The sequence below is a fragment of the Varanus komodoensis genome, unplaced genomic scaffold, assembly GCF_004798865.1.
Source record: "Varanus komodoensis strain SLA01 unplaced genomic scaffold, ASM479886v1 scaffold1, whole genome shotgun sequence".
NCBI lineage: Eukaryota > Metazoa > Chordata > Lepidosauria > Squamata > Varanidae > Varanus > Varanus komodoensis.
In genome coordinates, this window is record NW_025335268.1 from 122,064,979 (window position 1) to 122,086,989 (window position 22,011).

At 42.9% G+C, this 22,011-nt stretch overlaps 1 protein-coding gene across 1 annotated transcript; it reads left to right on the forward strand.

Annotated features, from left to right (window-relative positions):
- Nucleotides 1-769: 769 nt before the first annotated feature.
- Nucleotides 770-16,648, forward strand: LOC123034035 (protein FAM107B-like). The gene is made up of 5 exons (XM_044451076.1): nucleotides 770-837; nucleotides 7,137-7,173; nucleotides 10,526-10,673; nucleotides 11,375-11,519; nucleotides 16,532-16,648. Exons 1-5 carry the CDS (start codon nucleotides 814-816, stop codon nucleotides 16,646-16,648), a joined length of 471 nt encoding a protein of 156 aa, XP_044307011.1. The 5' UTR covers nucleotides 770-813.
- Nucleotides 16,649-22,011: the final 5,363 nt, after the last annotated feature.

Sequence of the window (22,011 nt, forward strand, 5' to 3'; positions counted from 1 at the left end):
CTCTTAGGGCTGACTTTAGAACCTTGCCACAGCAGCAACATGCAATGTAGCAGAACATAAAATCCTCAGAAAACAACCATCTACTCGTATTTTCACCATGAATTTCATTGGCTCCCCCCATGTTTATGGGCAATGGCAGGAGAGTCCTTGATTCTGGTGGGGGCCATCCAGGGCCACTGCTTTTTGCACTCTCTGCCTTGGGTTGGTCCATCCTTCCGTGGCTGACATACGGTGGGTGTCTCCCTCGCATAGCAGCAGCACATCTGTGACCATGGTGTAAGCGATGTATCCAGGACTGTATTGTTAGGATGGTAGCCCAAAGACATTCACTCGATGTGGAATGAGCCAAAGGACACTTAATTAAATCATCCAGGTTCTGCTGAATCTGTGTCACCATAAGAAATGTTTCAGAGCTCTAGACTTGGAAAATGACATAGTCTGCTTAATCAGTCCAAGGTTCTTAAAGGAATGTGTCACATGACACCTGTCTCTCGTCCTCCCCCTTTCATCCAACTACACACCCAGGGATTAGTCTAAGGGCTTTAATAGGTTTTGTGAAGAGCCTGCTAAAAGAAGCAGGGTCCATCCACAATCACATTACAGTCTCCTCTTCAAAAGAAAGCAAATAAGGGAACTTGATTCATGCTGAGGTGCCTGGATCTGTAGCATAGATGCTTTTCTAAAACAAATTGAACTCCCAGTGCTGAACCGTTCCTTGCTATTTGACTGTCCAGTATTTATTTTGGAGACAACATTCTACTGTTTTAAAGGAAGGAACAGTGAAGAGAAAAAAGGTTCCTCCAGAACACGGTCATGGGGTCCTCCCAGTCAAAACGGGTAAGTTGCTTTCAGAGGATGCCTCTCTGATATTATGATGAGAGCTCTTTGATCAGTCCAGCATATTTCCCTGTTTGTGTACTTCAGTGATGTTTGTGTACTTCAGTGATCCCAGATGGAGCTTTTAGCATGTAATTATCTTGTCTCATTCATGGAATGTTACAGGGGTTCCAGATGACATTGTTTTCCATTTGTAACCTGCCCATGTTTCCCCAGTGCTTCTTTAAGCTTTTAAAAATACTGTTAACAACTCTACTGCAGTGGAAATGCAATAGCTGCACAATTTGGATTTGCAGTGCTAGTAGCTATACTTCAGGAAGCACTGTGCATGAGAAGAGACATGTGACAGTATCTCAAGAGACAGGGATTTCTGATGGTTGAACTTATTATTTTTTATCATAATCATTCTTAAACAGTAACACTGTTATTTCATTTCTATACCAGCCAAAAGCCAAAGGTCTCTGGACAGTTCACAGAAATTACAAACAATAAGTAAAACCTAATTAAAATGAAGTACAGTTGTTTTGCATACAGCATTTAAAATGATTTAAGCTGCTAAAATCATTCAAGAAGGTATGGGAGCTGATACAGACAGCTGACATATTCCAAATGTGGAATATTGATGCTTGAAAGCTGGAAATGCTTGAAAGCTTAACCCTTAACTTTCTGGTCTCCATTACCTCTGGTCTGTCTGAATTCTGACATGGAATCTCCTACATGAGGGTGTTGGACTTCTTACAGCCAGACAGCCAAATACCATGTGAAGAAGCCCTCCAAAGATGCATGCCAGTGGTAGGTGGGGCTGAACAAGTGGAGCAAAGCACAAAAATATCAGCATGTTTTCATTTAAACCCTTTACTTCCAGGTATAAGACTTAGGTGAGCAATTTCAACATTTTAAAATTGGGGAGGGAACAGGCCCACAATCAACCTAAATGTTTGGAGAGGACCAGAAAAGCAGGGACAGTTCACCTGGTTTGGATCTCTTTTAACAACAACATTGAGAAATGATTTTAATTATTTGTTCTTTAAATAATTTAGGGAAGACAGTCCCCTGGCCTTCCTGCTGCTTCCTTGGCTACAGACCTGTGGGGCGGGGGGGGGGGGGGGACTGAGCCAGAACACCACCAAATGATTGATGGTCAGGAGAAGGGATAGTGACAAGGGCAGGGCTCTCTTGTTTGCTCCAGATGTGGAGTTCCAGTTATGGCTCCAAGGTCTGAGGTTCTTTTCTCTCATTCTGCAGGTTAGGAAATAGTGTGTGGGACATATGTCAAGGAGCGTGTCAACTGCTTTTGTTGGCTCCAGTGTCTCACTGAGATTGTTTTGCTGGATCAGTTGTTTTAAATGTAGTATGTGAAGAGTTGATCAAGCTCCAGGACTGCAGATGCTACATAAGACACAGCAATAAGCTGACGGCAATGAAGCTATTATGGTGCCAAAGGTAACCATCTCAGATGCTGCACCTGCCCTGTGACAGGTGAAAGAGGCACTTCTTGCCCCGTGGAACAGCCTCCTGCAGTGATAAAATCCTAGATTATACTTAATCCTGCTTCTGTGTCTAGTCATCATTTTCACTCTTACATTGATCCAGTGAACCAATCCCTTTCCCCCGGTGTCCTCTCTGTAGCAGCCCAAGCACAGTCCAAGCAGGCCTGCCAGAAAGACTAATTTCAGCACTGGCTGTGTTCACACTATAGAGGAAGCAGGAGGCAGCTTTTGGCTTTCACAGTTGTCATCTCATGTCAAAAAGGCAACACAAATAAACATTTCAGATCCAACAAAAGGAACAGCGTTCTTGGAGAAACAAAAGACATGCCGACTAAGCTTCATGCCCATCCCTGAACTTCATGGGCATAAAGATGGTGCATTGAATGACAGCTTTAAATCTATTCAGGACAAAATTCTATTCATGTTTAGAGAGAGAGAGAGAGAAAAGTCCTACAACTCACAGCATGATCCAGCCAATACAGTTGTAGGACTTTTTTTTCTTTCTAAACATTCATAGGATTCACCCTTAATTAGATGTTTAAGATATCACTCAGATTGGATTAAAGGGGGAGCAGCCCAGAACACTCTCAGGGATAAATACAAAAAATCAGCATCAAGACTGTTCCAAATATTATGGAACATTTATATGAAGCTGCTGCAAGCAGTCATTAGGAGATTTGGAGCTAAGCACCATCAGTACACTCACTGGTGACATACAACTCTGTCTTCCTATGCAAGTCCTGGATTAGCATCTGAACTCAGTGATGAGCTGGATGAGGGCCAATAAACTGAAGCTGAAACCTGGAAAGGCAGAAATCCTGTGGGTGAGTGGTTCCTGAGTCCAAGAGATGGGTTTATTGCCTTTTTTGGATAAGGTTGCACTCTCTGTGAAAGGCCAGGTTCATAGTCTGGAGGTACTCCTAGATCCATGGTGTCATCGGAGTCCCAAGAGATTGTGGTGGCTTGGAGTGCCATTCACCATTTCTGATTAGTTTGCCAGCTACTGCTTCTCTTGGATAGCTTGACCACAAAGATATAGGAGCTAGTAAACCCAAGACTGGATTATCACAATGTGCTTTATATGGCGCACCTTTTAGGCTGCTCCAGAGGCTGGACTGCAGCGACTTGCCTATTGTTGGGAGCTGCCTCTTTTCAGCATGCAACTTGTTTGCTGAAGGAACTGCACTGGCTACCAATTTGCTCCTGGGCCAAGTTTAAGGTGTGAGTACTAGGCTCCAAAGCCTTGAGCAGCATAGGACCAGGTACCTGAGAGAGTGCTTCTCCCTCACAAACCTGCCCAGTCACTGAGGCCATCAGAGCCCATTCTCCTGCAGGTTCCACAAGGACTCTGGGCCCAACTGGGGTCCACCAGAAGAGGCTCCATATGCCCACTCCATCTCTGTGGAGCTCTCTGCCTCGGGAGAATAGAGACAATCTATTCCATCAAGACTTTTCTTGCTGACCCGCCACAATTTAATGTCATTTTGTTTTAAATTGTTTTAAATGTATTGCTTCTATTCTTTTATTTCTTTTATCCACATACTGCTCACCTCTCTGGAATTTGGCTGGATGTGAAGCAGCACAGGAATACTGTACATAAATAAAATGCCTGCCAAGTTCCTCTGGCTCCCCCTACAGCCTGCCCTGGGTGATGTCATTGTTTTGCTGCCTCTGTACATTCCCCCATCACAGGGGAAGAAACTTGGTCTCTTTTAAGAGCAGTATCCAGTGTGATGGTCCAAATGATGTAAAGGACATTGTTCTAGCACAAGGAATCTAAAGCACAATGGCCATAGAATTGGCTGGCAGTGAAAGAAAACCCCCAGGAAAAAGCGCATGTAAAAAGGAGCCAGTCTTAATTCCACAAAGAACTAGAAGGAAGAAGCTACAGTAAAGTAGCAGGTTACATGCCTCATGTGGAAAAGTCCTTAGACTTCTAAAGATAAGCAGGTAACCCTTGGGCAAAATGAGGCACCCCCTTAGGCAGTGGCAGCTGCTGCTGGACAGTGGGAAGCTGTGGCTGCTGCCCTCTATCTACACTTCCCAAGCCTCTCTGTCCCCACCTCTGTTCCCAGTGGTAATGCTTGTTTGTTGCTGGCCTTTGGGAAAGGACTCTGACCAGATGAGCAGGCCAAGAGAGATTGTGTGTACATGTGCATGGCAGGCAAAAAGCTAATGGGGAGTAGATGCAAGAAGTTGGAGGACAGCGGTGCATGCACCCCTCCTTCCACTGCTCGCCCTAGGCTACCCTGCTTCCCCCTGGCTCAGTAGTGGGTGCTGTCCCATCACCAGTGCTGAAATAAGATCCATCTGCCAGTTCAGTTGGTTTCTGAACATGGTAGGGTGTGTTTGTGTGTGCGGTCTTGTTCTTCACCTCAGGATGCCCCGGGTCTGTATGTCAGTGAAGCTCTGCTTTGCCTTCAAGTACAGTGGCTGTACCACTGAAAATGTATCCTAAGGCTCGCTGAGGGCTTTTCTGCATGAGGCTTTTGACCTGCTACATCAGCAAGGGGATTAAAATGGACTCTTTTACACCTTTTCCAGAGCTCCCCCCCTCTTTGCCTTTGAATATTGTCCCTTATACAATCACCAGGTGGTACTGTGATACAGCAGAATTTCACAAATTCAAAAATGTGGGAACCCACCATTGACAAAAATGCCAATACTTTCCTCAGGAAAGGGTTGCAAAAAACAGGGCAGGTCCTGGAGGAGGAGGATGGAAGTAAAGCAACCATAAAATTACTTATTTTCCAAGTGCAAAAGCACGAACGCACAATAAATGCTTCCATATAGCCTGAAGAGCCTGATCCTGCCTAATCTTGGAAGCTGAGCAGGATCAGGCCTGGTTGAAATCTGGATGGGTGACTTAAATGTTGTGAACCACCCAGAGAACTTCAGTTACAGGTGGTATAGAAATGTAATTAATAATATTATAATATCATCCAAGAAAGTTCTAGACTAGTACTTATTTACTTAGTTCACCAAGCACCCCTGATGAACCACTCAGAGAAAATATACCTAGGATGTGTAGGTGGGAGTTCAGTGGCCTCATGAATAAGCCCCCCCACCCCCGCCCCGCCTGTGTGTTCTGGATTTCTCCCCAGTACCCACGAAATGTCTGGGTATAGAGTGGGCCTGCTGATTTCACAATATTTTTACGTTGTTTTCTAGGAAGGAGGGATACTGCCTCAGCCTGACAGATGATGGGTTAATCAGAAGTGGATTAAAAGGAGAATCTGCTCAGAGATGGAAAATCTAATCTTTCAAAGCTGTGCAGAGAACCAGAACAGGCTCAGCATGTTGGGAAGAGCTTGTGAATGATCAGTACAAAATAGATGAGATGGAAGAAGGAATATAGTTGCAGGAAATGATATGGCATAGACTAGCTAAATCAGTGATTTGTAAAGTCAGAGAGTTTTGCTATTCATTGCCAGGCTAGAAAAAAAGTTTGATTCGCAAAAGCAACAAGATCCACATGTAGTAGATGGGAAGGGGCTCCCAAGCTTGGACCCTTTCCAATAGAAGGGAGACATATGAATGAGTATTATTCTAGGTTCTTGCTTATTAGGGTCAACTGGAGAGGATGCATTATTGGCCAAGAGGAATGAGATATGTAATTGATTTTGTCTAATTCCTTTCAAAGCACTTTGGTAAAATTGGTGAGCTCTCTGATTTCTAATGGAAGCTGTAACATAACGTCTTCATGAGATGGCCAGTGAAATAGTTGAGGAATCATGATTAAACATGTGAACTGTAGCTTTTAGACCAACAGACCAAGAGCTAACACATGTCCTTAGACACACTCTACAATAGCATCACTCTATTCTGTAATTAACACCTGGAAAGGCATTTTTGATTCCATGACTGTATAGCCACATAACACTTCCAGAGGAGGGCTTTAGCACGCCATCATCTTGCTACTTCCACCCTCTTATTTCCCATGGCTTCCTCCATCTTTTCACTTACCACAAATAAGTTCTGAAGGGATCAAAAACAGATTGGTAGCATTAGAAGCCCTCCATTGGAAGCACCCATAATGTGACTAATTAAGAATACATAATCAATAATACTAAAAGATTTCCCACTAAGCAATCCTAGTAAACATCAGTGTTTTAGACAACAGAAGGTTGATGGAGCCAAGAATGCCAGATGTTCCTTGAAGATAAGTGGCAAATTTGCCAGAGCACATCTTCTGTTAAGGAAATGACCAGCAAATGACCCAGGAAGACTGGGAGATTAGGGGATATATTTGTTTATTTTATATCCTGTATTTCCACCATAAATGCCTGCCAAGGTGGCTCCTCCTAATTCCCCTCATCCAGCCAGAGGGGAGGGAGGAAGCAAGGTGTAAATGAAAAACCCAAAACCATAAGCACTTTGAGAAATCAAATGCAGTTAAGACACAGGCAATTTCCAGAAAAGGCTGTTATTACACCATCACTCTGACTCATTCCCAGAATTCCAGGAAGCTTCAACTTATAACCCTGCTGATTTTCTAACTGCTTTGTCTATCTTTTTTCTAAACCATGAAAAAGAAAAAGACTCAAGAGCTGCACCTTCTAATTGGTATGTGGGGCAGTGAATTTTGCTGTTAGTTTAAGCTTTTACCCCATATGTGCTTTTGTAAATAAACTCCAATATTACAAAACACGATAAGCCTTCATTGTTCTCCTTCCAAAGAAAACCAAACCCAGGAAAGTGCTTCTCACCACTCAGAGAAGTGTAACAAGTCTAGCAACATTCAGATTTTTGTTCATCGCTTTCCTGAAATGTTGGTCTCTTTCCTAATTTCAGACCTCTTTGTTCCAGGGTGAATACAAAACTCAGAAGAGCAGCTTACACACAGGTAAGAATATTCTAGACCTAAGTAGGTTTGTAATCATCTGAAGAAACTACACAAGGATGAAGATCTGGGAGTAGAAAAGCAGGTTGCTTTCCTCTTACTCACAGAATTTCCCCCTAGCCTTTGGCAGTGAAAGTCATTTGTATTCTTCAGAGGAGGATGGCCCTGATTTTTTCATGCAAGAAATGCTTGGAAAGGCATGTTACTGTCAGAATTCACTCTAAGTTCCTTTGGACTTTTTAATATAATCAAATGAGAGCAGAAACGGGGGGATGCTTCAGCACTTGTGCTCTGCCTATAGTTAACCAATAGACATCTGGTTGGCCATTTTGCAAACAGAATGCTGGATTACATAATTGAGTCTTCCTCAGCCTAGCAAACCGCAGGTGTGCTGGACTGTCATGTCTTATTAACCCTAGCTGAGACTGTTAGGAGTTGTAGCCCAACACAACTGGAACGCACCAGGTTAGGGAAGATTAGGAAAGACAGAGACAGGCTTTTGGTCCAGGATGGCTTTTTTTTTTTTTTTTTTTTGCATAGTTAAAATAAGTGTGTCCCAAGTGCACTTTTTTCTTAGTCCTTCCAAAAGTTTATTTTCCTAACACTATCTTGCTCTTCCATGATGGATGATGAAGGAGATAATTTTGTTATAAAGTCATGGTAGTATAGCCAATGTGCTGTTCATTACCCCTTTTAAAAAAATGCAGCTGGAAACAGCTGACAAAAAACGGGGAGCACTCAGCCCCCAGATAATGAAAAAGGAAGAACAACATAAGAATGGTGGACAAGTCACCAGAAAAGCTCTGTTGCTTTTCAAAATATTTTATTAAAAAAACAAAACCAAAAAACAACACCAGATGTGTGGATGGCCCAGTGCTGAATTGCAGAAATAACTGTCATGGCATGGAGAAACAGCAGAGCAATTCCAGGTTTGCTGCTCGTGAACACCGCAGACTGTATCCCAGTGAGACCCATGACACTGACACACGTTCACTCCATACAACAGTAAGAACATCAGTGAATGCATTGCCTATAGGGCAGGACCACATTTTCCCAGATAAAAACTATTGAACTTTGCGTTGCTCTGGAAAAGAAAACATGAACAAAATTTTAAAAAATCGGAAAATAAATATATAAATATGATAAAGGCATAAACATTTCAAAAGGTGTTAGAGAAGGATTAGTACTGACTAATCCGTACTAGGGGAATAACTAACTGGAACACAGAGGGGAGACTGATCTTATTGTCTGATGGGTTATTGCAGCTCTTTTGCAAAATGCTAACACTAACCTGCCATTCCATAAAGCAGTGCGAGGCAGCCTGGTGTCCTCCATATATTTCAGATGACAACTGTCATCAGCCCACAAAGATTATACTAGATGGGGTGATGGGAGTTGTAGTCCAGAACATCATAAAGGCACCGGGGTTGATTACCTTGCTATAAATACCATCCCAACTTTCTGCCTGGCACCCCCACCCATGTGTTCAATTACTATTCCCATCATCCCTAGCTAACATGGGCAATATAAGATATATGGAGAGCTTTAGGTTGAAGAATCTGGACTATCCATCCAATAACTGCTCATTCTTCTGACCTTTTTTGCATGAGGGATTTTTCATGAATTTGTGATTCTTTCCTCATAAAGGTTCTTGAGATGATGCTGCAATCCTCCAGTTTTGCTTCTGTTTTTAATCTTTCTTAGGGGGTTTTTTAAAGCGTGGAGAAAGTAGAGTATTATTTCTGAATGAGAAAAAGAAGAGATAATTTCCTTCTTGTGTATTTGTGATATTCCACTATTTCGCAGAACTGCCTAGAGCAGTGATGGCAAACCTTTTAGAGACCAAGTACCCAAACTGCAACCCAAAACTCACTTATTTATCACAAAGTGCCAACACTGCAATTAAACCTGAAAACTGAGGTTTTAGTTTAGAAAAAACAACTCACAGCCAGTCCGAGCAAATGTATACATCCTTGGCAGTGCACTGACTGGCCGTGTGAAAGCTTGAACAAGTTGCGGCTAAGGAGTCGCGGTGTGTGGCATCATCACCTGGCGCCGCTACTCCTTTCTGAGCATGTGCATGGCCTTATGTGTGCTGTTATCCAATGCTTGGCTGCTGGGGTGACTTGGCTTGCGTGCCAACAGAGAGAGCTCTGCGTGCCCACTGTGGCACGCATGCCATACGTTCGCCACCACTAGCCTAGAGGTTACATAGCAGAAAGGCAGGAAAAGAAAAGCTCCTTGTATAGAGTCGTTCTTTGATGAAACCAGAAGTAGCTTTGTTGTAGAAAAGCTCTGTCCCAGGGATTGTGACTCACTTATCCTGAGGGATCCCACTTATCCCACTTATTTTCCCTCACATCACACTGAATGAACACTGACAATCTCCTTACACCACAAAGACACCGTGAAGTCTATTTATTTTCTTTCTTTATGTTTATTCACTCTGTTTACATTGAGCTACATTTTTATTGAGCTTCAGGGCAGCCAGCTCTAGCTGCATTGTCTGTTCACCTTTCTTTTGCCTGGAAACAGGTCATTTATAACAGGGTTTTAATGTTTTGCAATGCTTCCATAGTCTAAGTTTGTATAAATGTGGCCCTGTGCGGTGAAACAAAGGAAACCGTCAGGTAGTGAAGAAGTTCAGTGGCGGGAATTTCGTGTTTTCACCACACGGGGGCGGGTTTGCATCATCATTAACTGCGGAAGAGCTGACGGACCTCAGGATAGCCCTGTGGCTGACCTGCTACAGGGATTGTAGGATGATCATTTGAGCCCCATTGTATGGCACCTGCCCTGGACTTGACCAGTTCGTTTAGTAAACCCAGGTACTGAGGAAGCTCTAGCAATAAGCCTATCCATGCCATTGCATTCCCATAAACTTTTAGATCACAATCCTATTCAACTTCAGACAGAGAACAAGGCCTACTGCTCCCAGCATATCCCAGTATGATGCACTTTAGTTCTGTTGAACTAAAAGTTCCATCATTGCTCCTTCCTTCCTTCCGCAGTTTACATAATTCTCCTGCTGCTCTCAATCTTATCCTCATAAAAACAACCCTGTGAGGTAGGTTCAGGCTTGTGCCTGGCCCAAAGTCACTCAGCTGCATGGCTGGACTAGAACCCAGATCTCCTGAGTCCCTGTCCCATGCTTTTAACTACTACACCACACTGGGAATTATGCAAAACATCCTGAAGGTACTGCAGTGACGTAGCCTGTCTTATGGTCATGGAGAAACTCTGCAAAAGAGCTCTCTAGGCATTTGCCACAAGAAAGAGGAATTCTAAGGAGCTTTCTGCTGAAAAACACTGGCCCCCAAGCCGACGTGTTTGTGACCATGTCATTACATTCCAGATGGAGACAGCAGAAGCTTTCAGCATGGTGCTTACCAGGCATCAGAGAGCCATAGAAGCCTCATTGAGCCCAAGAAGCTGCCCAACCCGGTAAAGGAGTCCCGGCACCATCGGGAGTTGCACCGGGAGCTTCTTTTCACACATAGGAGGTGAGTGTGTGTGCCACCCAGAGGCTGCTTGGTGGGAGAGTTGGCACTGCTGCTCAGTATGCACAATCAGAGGGGAAGTGTTCCCACAGGGAACTCAGGCAGCTGATTTTATTAAAATGGAAAGAGCAGAGAACAGAGACAATGCTCTCATTTACATACAATTGTGGTCTTGGGCTTTTGGTTTGTGACTTCTGTGCTAAAATCATTCTGAGGAAGTAGCATACAATGCAGTTTCCACTGCCTTGGTATAAAGTCTTTTGTCCCAGGTATGGGCCAATGAGATCTTTGAAAAGCCCCCAAATTTGGCCGCCTGAGTGCTTGTGGAGGCTTTCCCTGGAGGCCAATAAGGGACGGAGAACTATATCTTTGCTATCCAGGAAGGAAGACACCAGCTGGGACTTCTAATCAGCTTGATGGAGCATTGGGTGAGAAGGGCTAAGGGAAGGGAGAGACTAAATGTGCAATTCCATTCCTAGCAGTTCAGACAACCCATCACTGGAAAAAGAGAGATGTTGAATCTCCACACACAGTACAATTCATTTATGTTATCAGAAGAGAGCTTGTCTTTCATTAAACCTGCTGCCAAACCAAGAGGAGGAGAAAGAAATAGCAGGGGGTTTGGCCAGGGAAAGACTGGCCAAAGAAAGAAATGAACAGGAGTCCTGCGGCTTTTCCTTTATGCTCTGTTGTCCTCCACATAGGGGGCTACTTCCAGAGCACAAACCTGAGCTTCAGAGAGTCCTAGAAGCCAGACGGATCAGGCAGCTGAAGCAACAGGAAGAGATCCAAAAGCCCTTGACAGATTTGGAAGAAGAGCTGAGAAAACGGCAGCAGAAACTTGCCCAGGTATCTGTTCCCCAAGTACCTTCTCCCATCCATGTCTATCACAGTCAAGTCTCTTTATCCACCTCATGAAGTAACTCTCCCACATCCTACCACCAGAGGTGCCTAGTCCTCCCTAACAGGGTCCCAGCGCATCAGGCTGTCTAGGCCATGAGCAGAGCATTCTCATTGGGTTCTCTGCTGGTTTCCATTCATTCCCTGATATGGCCCTCAGACACATCCCTGTCTCATCAATATACCTTCATTTGTCCCTCGCTATGGTGTAAAAGCAGGTTGGCAGGTTTTATCAATAAGGTTGCATTCTAGTACATTCTACTGTACTGAAAGTGTATTTTTTCAGCCAGATGGCCGGGTATATCACCTCTTCCTGCAGCAACCAGCGTTTCTACAGCTTTATTTGCACTGTGCTGTGGGAAGCCTGCTGCTCTGCCAAGATCAGAGTCATTATTCAAGTAAAATGAGACCTGACTAAACATGGGAGTGTTGCTTCAGCTTGAGTGTGAGGAGGCTTGGGTAGATATGACAACAACTGCAGTATAGAAGGAGTGATTGTGATGCTGGTTGGATAGCAGTGATGAGGTTCTCACGATGACTTTCAGTGGATTTTCATCATGGAAATGGAAGCAGATTCCTAGTATAAGGCAAGCCTGAAGGAAGGGACTATTTGTGAGGTTTATAATTATAAATGAATGAATAAATTTTACTGACAGAGATGGGGTGTGCATGTAAGAAAGAGATGATCTCAGACCAGATTACTCCTAGGGGATTTTATGGTTACAAATGGAAGAGGTCAGCTTTATGGCTAAATAGTAAATGCATGCCACTTACAAGTATCTGAAAATGTTAGCAAAAAGCAACACTTTTTGGTACAGGAAATGATTGTGCTTACACAAACGATTTTTTGGGATAAGTATTGAAGCAACCTCTCCAAAGACTAACCAGATGAATCTAATGGATGCAGTGCCCTATTATAAGCAGTACTCCTTTCTGGAGTTCCAACTGCCATGCCCTTTTCTGGGGTTCTCAAAACCTCTGTGTGGTTTTCTGCTTCCCCTTCTCTAACAGCCAACTGGCATTTCATGTTCAATGATCACGGTGAGATCATGCCCACAGAAGAATTTTTTACAAAATATTGCTTATAGTTCTACAAGCCTTGGGCTTCCTTAAAGCCTGCTGAAATCTCTGCCTGGCACCTGGAAAGTGCTGTTTTTGACAATGTAAAGATCCACACCGAGAATCAATTTGCTGTTAGTGTAGAGGAGGATCACAGCAAATGATCTCCTAAGAAAACCAGGAATTACAGGGGTACCTCGGCTCAAGAACTTAATCCGTTCCAGGACCCTGGTTGTGACCCAAATTGGTCATGAGCCAAGTTAAATTTCCCCATAAGGTTCAATGTAAATAAGGTTAATCTGTTCTGTAACCATTTTTTTTTAATCAGAAAAATGTGAAGCAAAGTGACAAAGAACAACAAAGATCGTGGCCATCTCCCTCCCTGAGCACAAATGCGGCCATCTCTCTGCCCCCACAGCACGACCGAGATTGCGCCTGTCATCCTGGGGTGCTGGAGGGGAGAGAGAGAGACGGGCGCAAACAGGGCACACTGGGGGAGGGAGAGATGGGCACGATCTTGACCCTCTCTCCCCCAGCTCCAGCACGAACACGGCCATCTCCCCACTTGGCGGGGTGGGAAGCTGGCTGCGATTGTGCTAGTTGGGTGGGGGGGGGGGAGATGGCTGAGATCGCGCCCGTCTTTCCTGCAGGAGTGCACCCGTGATCATGCACATCTTCCCTGCACAGACACAACTGCGATCGTGGCCATCTCCCTACATGGGGGGTGGGGTGGGGTGGGGAGATGGCTGCAATCTTGGTCACCACCCAATGCGGAGTTCACGACCCAAGTCAAAATTTTCATGAAATTTTTGTTTGCAACCCGATTTGGTCGTGAATCAAGGCGTTCGTGAGCCAGGGTACCACTGTACTATCTCACATTCACTGATTAGAATTTGTCGTGATGATAATTGAAACATTGATAAAGCAAAATTAACTGAAAACAATATGCAAAGTCATAAATAAATATTCCAAAAACAAGGAGGGGGAAAAAACCCAGATCAGAATTCAGAAAGGATGTAGGCTCACTGAAATAAGTCTAGTGGTGCTAAAATATGATCAGAGTATTTAAATTATTAAAGGTAAAGGTTTCCCCTTGACATTAAGTCCAGTCATGCCTGACTCTAGGGGGCGGTGCTCATCTCCGTTTCCTAGCCAAGGGAGCCAGCGTTTGTCCGCAGACAGTCTCCATGGTCATGTGGCCGGCATGACTAAACGCTGAGGTGCACAGAATGCTGTTACCTGCCCACCGAAGTGGTACCTTTTTATCTACTTGCATTTGCATGCTTTCGAACTGCAAGGTTGGCAGGAACTGGGACAGAGCAACGGGAACTCGCTGGCGACCTTTTGATCAACCAGCCCAGCAGCATAGCGGTTTAAACCACTGCGCCACCTGCAGTCCCTTAAAATGAAAATTAAGAAACACATGTAAATGCTAAATTTTTGTTGGGGCTCAGAACTTTGGGGAAATATCCAGGTACAAGATCTGCAAAGATATGAGCAAAGGAATATTAGAGTTAGAATTTAGTTTAAAGTTTGGCCAGAAGGTCAATTTTTTAATTTTTGTATTTTTTATCTGCAACCTGTAACCTAGTTGGGTGTTTCTACAGGTCAGAGAGCAACATACAACTTCAAGTACAGAATAGCTCTCTGATACAGAAAACTTTCCCAATGTTTCACAATACTTGGTGCTTATGTCACTTCACAACTTTTGCTACTTTTGCTACTGTTCAGTAGAGTCTAGATTTTTTTCAAAATGCTTTCTCTGAGTTTAGAGTGGTAAGCCGTCCTGAGATGTCTGAGATGGGACAGTACAGAAAAATTTTAAATAAATAAAATAAAAATAAATAAGCCAGCTGCACCTGCTTCTGGAGGCAGACGTAGCCATAATCACCCATTATCAGTTAAATCACACCTTAAGTACTGCAATGTACTCTTTATGGCTGCCCTTGAAAGCCACTTGGAAATGTCAGTAGGTATAAAATGTCTGACCAGGGCCAAATGCTCATAGCACATGGCCTCTTTATTACATCGGCTCCACTAGCTATCACTGAATTTCTGGGTGCAATTTAATGTGCTGATCATGATTTTTAAACTTCTGGGTGGCTTGTAGCCAACCTGATTAAGCTACTTGTCTCTTCCTGTGTGGATCTGTCCATCGTCAGAGATTAGCTGAAGCTGCCCTCTCGTGTGTGCCAGGGCCTTCCAAGGTCCAGCTGGAGGCAGTGACCTGCCTTCAGCAACATGCTGGGGCTCACGATTTCAGCCACGGTGAGCTGCAGCATGCGCCAGCTACGACTGACACATGCAACTCTCAATCTGGCTCTACTTCACAGCGGCTGGATTTGCACCACATGTTCAACCCCTTGGAAACATAGTAGAAGTTCTCTGTGCCTGACAGGTCCAGCAGGTCCTCCTCCTTTTTCCTGCTTCTCTGAAACAAAGAAATGGGGAATTGAGCTGCAAAAGGGGAACAAGGACCCCTTTCCATGAACTGCAGTCTCCTCATTTTGCTTGACAGGTTGGCTCTGTGCAAAGGAGAGTGGGGAATGCCTTCATTTGTTAAAAACAGTAGGTGATCACAGGTAGCCCTCAAGAGACGTACCACTGGGCATTGTTGGGAGTTCACCTCCCAGTTGCCCCCAAACAGGATCAGGCAGGCAGGCTTTAACTCAGCTTTTGCAATCTTAAAAAAGGGGGTTTTTCTAATGCCAAGCCATGGCCAGCACCAAGTGGCTCACTTGGTGAGGCGGGGGAGGGGGGGAACCTTCCCCAGTTGTCTCCAAGTGCCACTTTGGCACTTTGGGTGCCTGGGTAAGGTGGGCACCTGCCAACCCCTTGGCTAGAGCAGTGAGCCCTTCTGCCACACTTCCCCGGGGGCCCTCTAGCTTTTTGCCTTGACCATGGCTTATTTTTTTCCGTGTTCAGACAACACAATAATCTATGGAGGGTTTATGAAACCCTACGATAAGCCATGGCTCGTTGGGGTGGTCTCTAAGCTACCCCAGGATGGCTTATAAACCATCTTGCAGGAAGAGGTCTAAGTTTGGACAACATGCTAAGCCACCATGGCTGATAAACCACTATGGCTCAACAGGTTATATGAACCCATCTAATAACATATGTAAATCTAGCTATTGAGGGTTATGCAAAGGTAAACAACCCTCACAAAACCGTGCAATAAGCCAAGGGTTATGTTGTTTGGCCCTTGCATAACCCCCAATGGCTGGCTTTGAACAAGATGGCACCCCAACCCCCCACTCAGAGATGCATGTTCAAAATGTTCATGATGATTGCCAGGAGCACCAGTGTTAAAGGGGCTATGGGGCTGTGTGGAAGAACCTCTCCTGTGACAGCAGCGGCGTATGGACTCCTTACCTCAAGATACTAGATCTTCCTCTTTACTTGCTCCTCCAACCTTTGAAGCTATTTCTTTTTCAGCAAGAGACCGACTCTCTTACTGAAGCTACTACTTGTTTGGCTCCTTGAGTTCTTTTATGGGCTGTCTTCAGTCTGGTGGCACATGTGCTATTGATTTGGTTATTTTAATGATCAAGGTTGGAAGCAAGTGACTGCTGCTTTCCAGAAAGCTGGATCTCATTTGGAAAAAGGACGGCTGCTTAGAATATAAAGCTTTTCAAGGTCTTTCAGATTTTTGTATAAGTTCAGAAACATGCAAAACTTATTTCACAAGGAGCAGCACAAAATCTGTAATGTGCAAATCAAGGGCAGCAACTCCTCCTTCAAAGCATTTTCAGCTCTCTGTTGTCACTTAAGTTCTGGAGGGTAAACTGTAATGTAACCGAGTGCCATGAGATACTGTGGCAGAGAGGAAGCTTGTAGCCTGATCATTGTGTGGAATTTCTGCTTTGGTCAGACTTACTGTTTCCCCCCCTCCCTTGCAGTATGAACGAGAGATGACCCTGAAAGGAGAGCAAGATGGCAGGCCTGAATTCATCCTCGTCAAAGAGAGCCTGAAGAAAATCACACTGACTACTGAAACAGACATAAGGCAGACATGAAAAGGGAGCTGCAGGTGCCGTTCTGTCAGAAGGGCTCCCTGGCAGAAGATCACACAAAGCAGGCCGATGTGGGACAAGGGCATCTTCAAAGGTGGCCCCCACAGCCTCCTCGCCCTTGCCCACCGAGTCAACGCTCCAGCTCCCCACAGGGACGGGGCAGCACGGCGAAGGCAGAAGGGTGGACTATGCACTTGATAAACTGGCTTTGGGATATAGATATGACTGTTAAAGAGGCAGTGCTACGGAGACGGATGAGCAGACTGGAACCTGTCTCGGAGGCTATGCATCGTCAGCATGGCTGTTTTCAAGTATGTATTTTTCATTCCACTTTTTAATGAAGAAAACATTGCCATTTTATGGCATTGCAACATTTACTAGACTCCCAGCCCCAACTGAACCCTTGTTTTCTTTGGAGAAAAAAACCCAAGAAATTTGCTAATAATCTCTTGAGTTAGCTCCAACACTGCCAACTTTTTAAACGCACAGGGCTTTTCGGCATGAGGCATTCATTTGCACTCATGATCCCTCACTCATGGAACTCTGTGGGTCTTTTCACAATGCAGATGTCCTCCAGAGTCTCCCCCATCTTTTCCAGTCATTTTTACTAAGCTTTTCAGAGCAAGGGAAATGCAGTATTAAATTTCAAACCAGAACAACAGGAATGAAAGCCTTAGGTAACGTTGCAATGTCACTGTACTGCAGCTATACCACATTGCCACCCTGTGATTGGTTAATAGAATATGTACTAAGGCAGAGAATACAAACCCTGGGGTAGGGGGAACCATATAAAGGACATACTTTTCCTCCTGCAAGGAAAATGGTCTCAGTAAAGGAACAGGTTAAACCCCTCATGTGAAGAAACTGTTGAATAGGAGACACATAAAGGATACAGTCACGAGCAAAGCTAATTTTGGCATGGATGATTTTGTGGGAGAGTGTGTCCTTGCTGCCAAGATGACCTGCTTCAATTTGTGCTTGTTCTCTGTCTGTCTGTCTGTCTGTCTGTCTGTCTTTTGTCTTTTGTACATTGTGTACTTGTGACCTCTTGTCCATGGAAAGTTGGAATTTGTTTACGTGCTGTTGCATCCTCTTAGGGCCCTTCCTGTGTTTTCCAGCCCTTTCATGTCTTTTTCTTTTAGCAAGGATAATCAAGTATTTTCTTAGATGATGCTACTTGTCACCATGGAAGCCTGTAAAATCTAAATTCCATGCTATAACACAGCATTGACTTGTGTTTTTGTGAAGATAAGACAAGACCGGGAGGAAAAGAATTATGCAAGCCACCTTGAGTTCCTTGATAGGAAAAAGGGATGGGATATAGATATAATAAACCAATTAATTGATTAATTAAACAATGTTTTTCATAATTTTTTAATTAAAATTTTAAACCAATACTAAAAACATCAGTCATCACATACATCAGAACTACTGGGTCAGCCCCTTACTACATATCTTTTAACATTCTGTAATCATATTCAGATTCATTTATGATAACTTAAAAACATTTTTAGATCTAAACCAAGTCCCGTTTTTCCAGCCAATAAAAAAAGCTGTTCCATATTTGATAGAAGTCACTATCTTCTTTCTCCTTCAGCAGTAAGATCAGTCCATCCATTTCTTACAAAGTCCCGTTTTTCTTAACCAATGCTAAAAGAAAGAATCTCCAAATTTGATGAAAGTCAGTATCTTCTTTCTTCTTCAGTAGTAACTTCAATCTGACCATCTCCACACAATTCAAGACCTTTTCATTTTTCTAATGCTAGACAAATAGACTCCTCACTACAATAGTTACAAATAAAATCAAATACATTTCTTGTTTACTAGTATTCCAATCCAATATCTACTAAAAAGAAAAACGAAAAAGAAGAAAAGTTCCAAGTTTAAAAAAGAACTAAAGACTTTTAACCCAAGTTATGTTCACATATCTAACATCCATTTATCATCTTTAGACATCTTAGCTAATCTGTCTGATGACAACAATTACCTATAATATCTTTTAAACAAATGTTCTTTGAGCTAATTTACTAAAGTTTCATCTAGCTTACACATCACTTAGTCACATACAATTAAGCTCCTTATAAGAGCCCAGCTCCTTACATTCTTTAATGTATTTCACTTATTAAAAAAAATCCACTTAGTACAGCTTCTTCTACGCCAATAATAATCATTTTCTAGTATAGTAACTCAAGGACAAAGGAGTCATGTAACTTAACTTTTGGTTGTTCATTTTTAAGATTAAAAAAACTCTTATTTTTCCTTATGTCACCAACCAAGAAAAAACTCAACTCTTTATCTTTCTTAGTTCAATTTAGATCATATCTTATAATCTCTTCATAATTCAACACATTTAAATGTAGAGAAGCTTCCACATTGAAATCATATAACTTAGCCTTTCTATACCACAATAAACATGCCAACCCACTTATATCATTCCTTTTTAAGATAACAAATTCTCTCATTTCTTTTTTACACCTCTGCCCCATCGCCCTTGTTTTGATAAAGCTAGTTGAAAATCAATATTTTTCAACTTTACACCTCTGCCCCATCTTTCTCTGGTTAATGGTACTTGTTGAAAATCAACACTCTTCAATGACTGTATTTCAATATTCACTATTTCTTGCTTTATTTTCAATAAATGTAGCATTTGCTGTAGGTCAGTGTTTATTCCCAATGGCTGTGTTTCTTGCTGCAAATCAACATTCACTGTCTCTTCTTCCTCAGAGTCATATGTAGTTAGTTCGAGATCCATCCATCCTTCAGAAAAAAATATTCCTTCTTTTGATGGCCACAATTGTTTCTCTTTCTCTAATATAACAAGTAAATCCCATGATAGCTTATTTATTGGTTTTGCAGATTTTTGTTTCTTTATCCACTGTTTCAAATTTTTCATATACTTGTTGTGTTTTTTGAATATTCGGTTCAGTTTTGGATTGTACACCAACCAAAACCTCCTAAAAGAAGCATCAAGTTTATCGAAGCGCTCTTTTTGTTCAACTGAAATTTTTTCCTGTTTTATCAACATCGCCTCTTGGGATATTTCTAAAGCTGTTAAAGATTCCTGTATTGCCAGGAGTATTCTCTTGAGCTCTTCCATCGTTGTAATAATTCCAGTAGTCACAAGATGGCAGCAAAGGCCAACTACCACTTCTTTTTCCTCTAGATCACTCGCAGACAGAAGGTTGGCAAATTGCCAAATTCTTTGGCAGGGGTCCCAGAAACGGAGGGGAGAAAATGGCAACTCGACAGGCAAATTATATCCTTCTATCAATTAATTCCACAATAGTTATTATTTTAATTCTTCACTCTTGGGGAGATCAGAACAGAAACAAAGTCCTTTTTTTCTCAGTTCCAACTTTCACACGCACTTCAAACTCTCTCTTTCCCATATAAACTTTAAATCCTCTCTCCATATCATTTACTGCTAAAAACACCGTGGGGGGAAGAGTTCCTCCTTCCATCAAAGGGTCTTTTTTTCCCCCTTCTTTATGCCAATTAGCAACAGATATAGTTTTTCCACAAGTAGTATTGTAAAAGGAGAATAGGAATGCTCAACAGTCATCACATTAGAAAGGAAACACCACACAATATGAAAAATATCCTGGCGAGTGTCCAGTTAGTCTTGGCAGAAGTCCGAACAGATATCCAAAATAATCGCTCTAAGTTTTAACCTTCTATCACTTATTTCCACAGTAATTATTTATTTTAATTCTTCGCCCTTAGAGAGGTTAAAGGAAAAGATCTTTTTCTTTGACTTCAACTTGGACAAAAGCCTCAACACTCTCCATATCAGTTGCTGCATAAATATCAGGAGGGCTTTCTTCTTCTTTTCTTTATGCCAATTAGAAACAGATGCAGCTTTTCCACGGGTAGAATTCCAAAAACAAATAAAAAATAAGAATATTTACTCAGCAGTTCTGATGCTTATCTAGCTAATAAAAATCCTAAGCTAATTCCAAAGATGTCGAGAACTTGTAGGGGCTAAAAAAAAACCCCTGTGTTGCTCGGTTGAGAAATGCCTGAATTTCTCCCAGTGGATATGGGATTGCCTTCCCACATCGAACCAGAAGAATGCCCAGGTAATTTGTCTTCACTCCGGCAGAGCTTAGATGAGCCTCCCACGACTCACTGCTGAGCAATACCAGTGTGATAACAGGAACTCCATTAATCACAGCCATCTCGTTCTGATGCCATCTTGAAGTCCAATTAAACAATTTTTAAAAGATAGTAAAACCCATGTGTAAAAGGGTGTTCTTCCTCTCACAAAGAACCCTCAAAGCACCATGTAGAGAATTCCTAACTCTCCTTCTCTTTCTCTAGCAGAGGAGAAAGCATTAAGGATAGTGAGACAGTTGACCATGAGCCAGAGTTGGGTTGGGATGGTGGGGAAGATGCCTACTTCATAAGACTGGGAAGTGTCATTTTCAGGATTTGCCAAACTTGATAACCATGGACTTCAAACCATTTAAATAAAGTGGATTAAAAATAGAGAGTGCAGATTAAATATACCTGATTTCATAAATTAAGCACAGGCAGCAAGTTCAATTCCCTTCATTTTGTGAATTGCTGCAATTTCCCAATATTATTAGTTTTCATTCAGTTTGCTGCTATTGGATGGTTCAACAGATATTCATCTATCTATAAACAGAACTAAGTAATGTTAACATTGGTTGGAGTTTTTTGGTCCTCTAGATTTGCTTAGTTGCTTTATGATTCCTTTAACCAGCAATCATCTTCCAAACATTTGAGAGCATTTTAAGAGACATTACCAGGATTTTTTCTATACAAATCACCTCCTTGACCAAAGGGGTATAGATAAGAGATTTAGGATGCAATCCAACTGGTATGCCCAGAACCCTCTGAACTCAGAGGATCAGGGGCATCCTATGTGGGGTGGAAGGAGTGCAGAAGCAAAGGATCCCCCTATACGCCACCTGATTTCAGCCCTGAGTGTCATGCACTGAAGTGCACAGAAAGGAGGCTGAGGCACCACCAGAAAAATTCCCATCATGATGGCAGCACCCGTCCCCTCTTGCCCCTGTTTCCCAGAGTGCTCACAAAAGCTCTCCTCTGAGGATGTCTTTGCAACTTTGAAGAAGCAGCTGGCATGGTTCTTTCTTCTGCATTCACTGCAGATGGGGGACAGGGAGAGAGATGGTGGGGAGGTTGAGCTGGGATTGTGATACCCTATGGCAGCCTAGAAGCTGCTTAGCAGCTATAGGGTTCTGCTGACAGCTGCAGTCCTATAGCCTTGTATCTGGGGGGATGCTCCACTGAGCTCAGTCCGTCTTACTTTTTAGTGGCTATATATCAGATTGTGCTGTTCATTGTTTCTAGACAGATGAGTTCAGATCTTCAGATATCTC

What these genes read in the sequence shown, in the direction of transcription:
- LOC123034035 (XM_044451076.1), top strand. Translation starts at nt 814, where the DNA reads ATGGGGTCCTCCCAGTCAAAACGG. An exon ending in GAAGAGCAGCTTACACACAG is followed by an intron (nt 7,174 to 10,525) that starts GTAAGAATATTC and finishes ATTACATTCCAG; the next exon opens with ATGGAGACAGCAGAAGCTTT. An exon ending in CTTCTTTTCACACATAGGAG is followed by an intron (nt 10,674 to 11,374) that starts GTGAGTGTGTGT and finishes TCCTCCACATAG; the next exon opens with GGGGCTACTTCCAGAGCACA.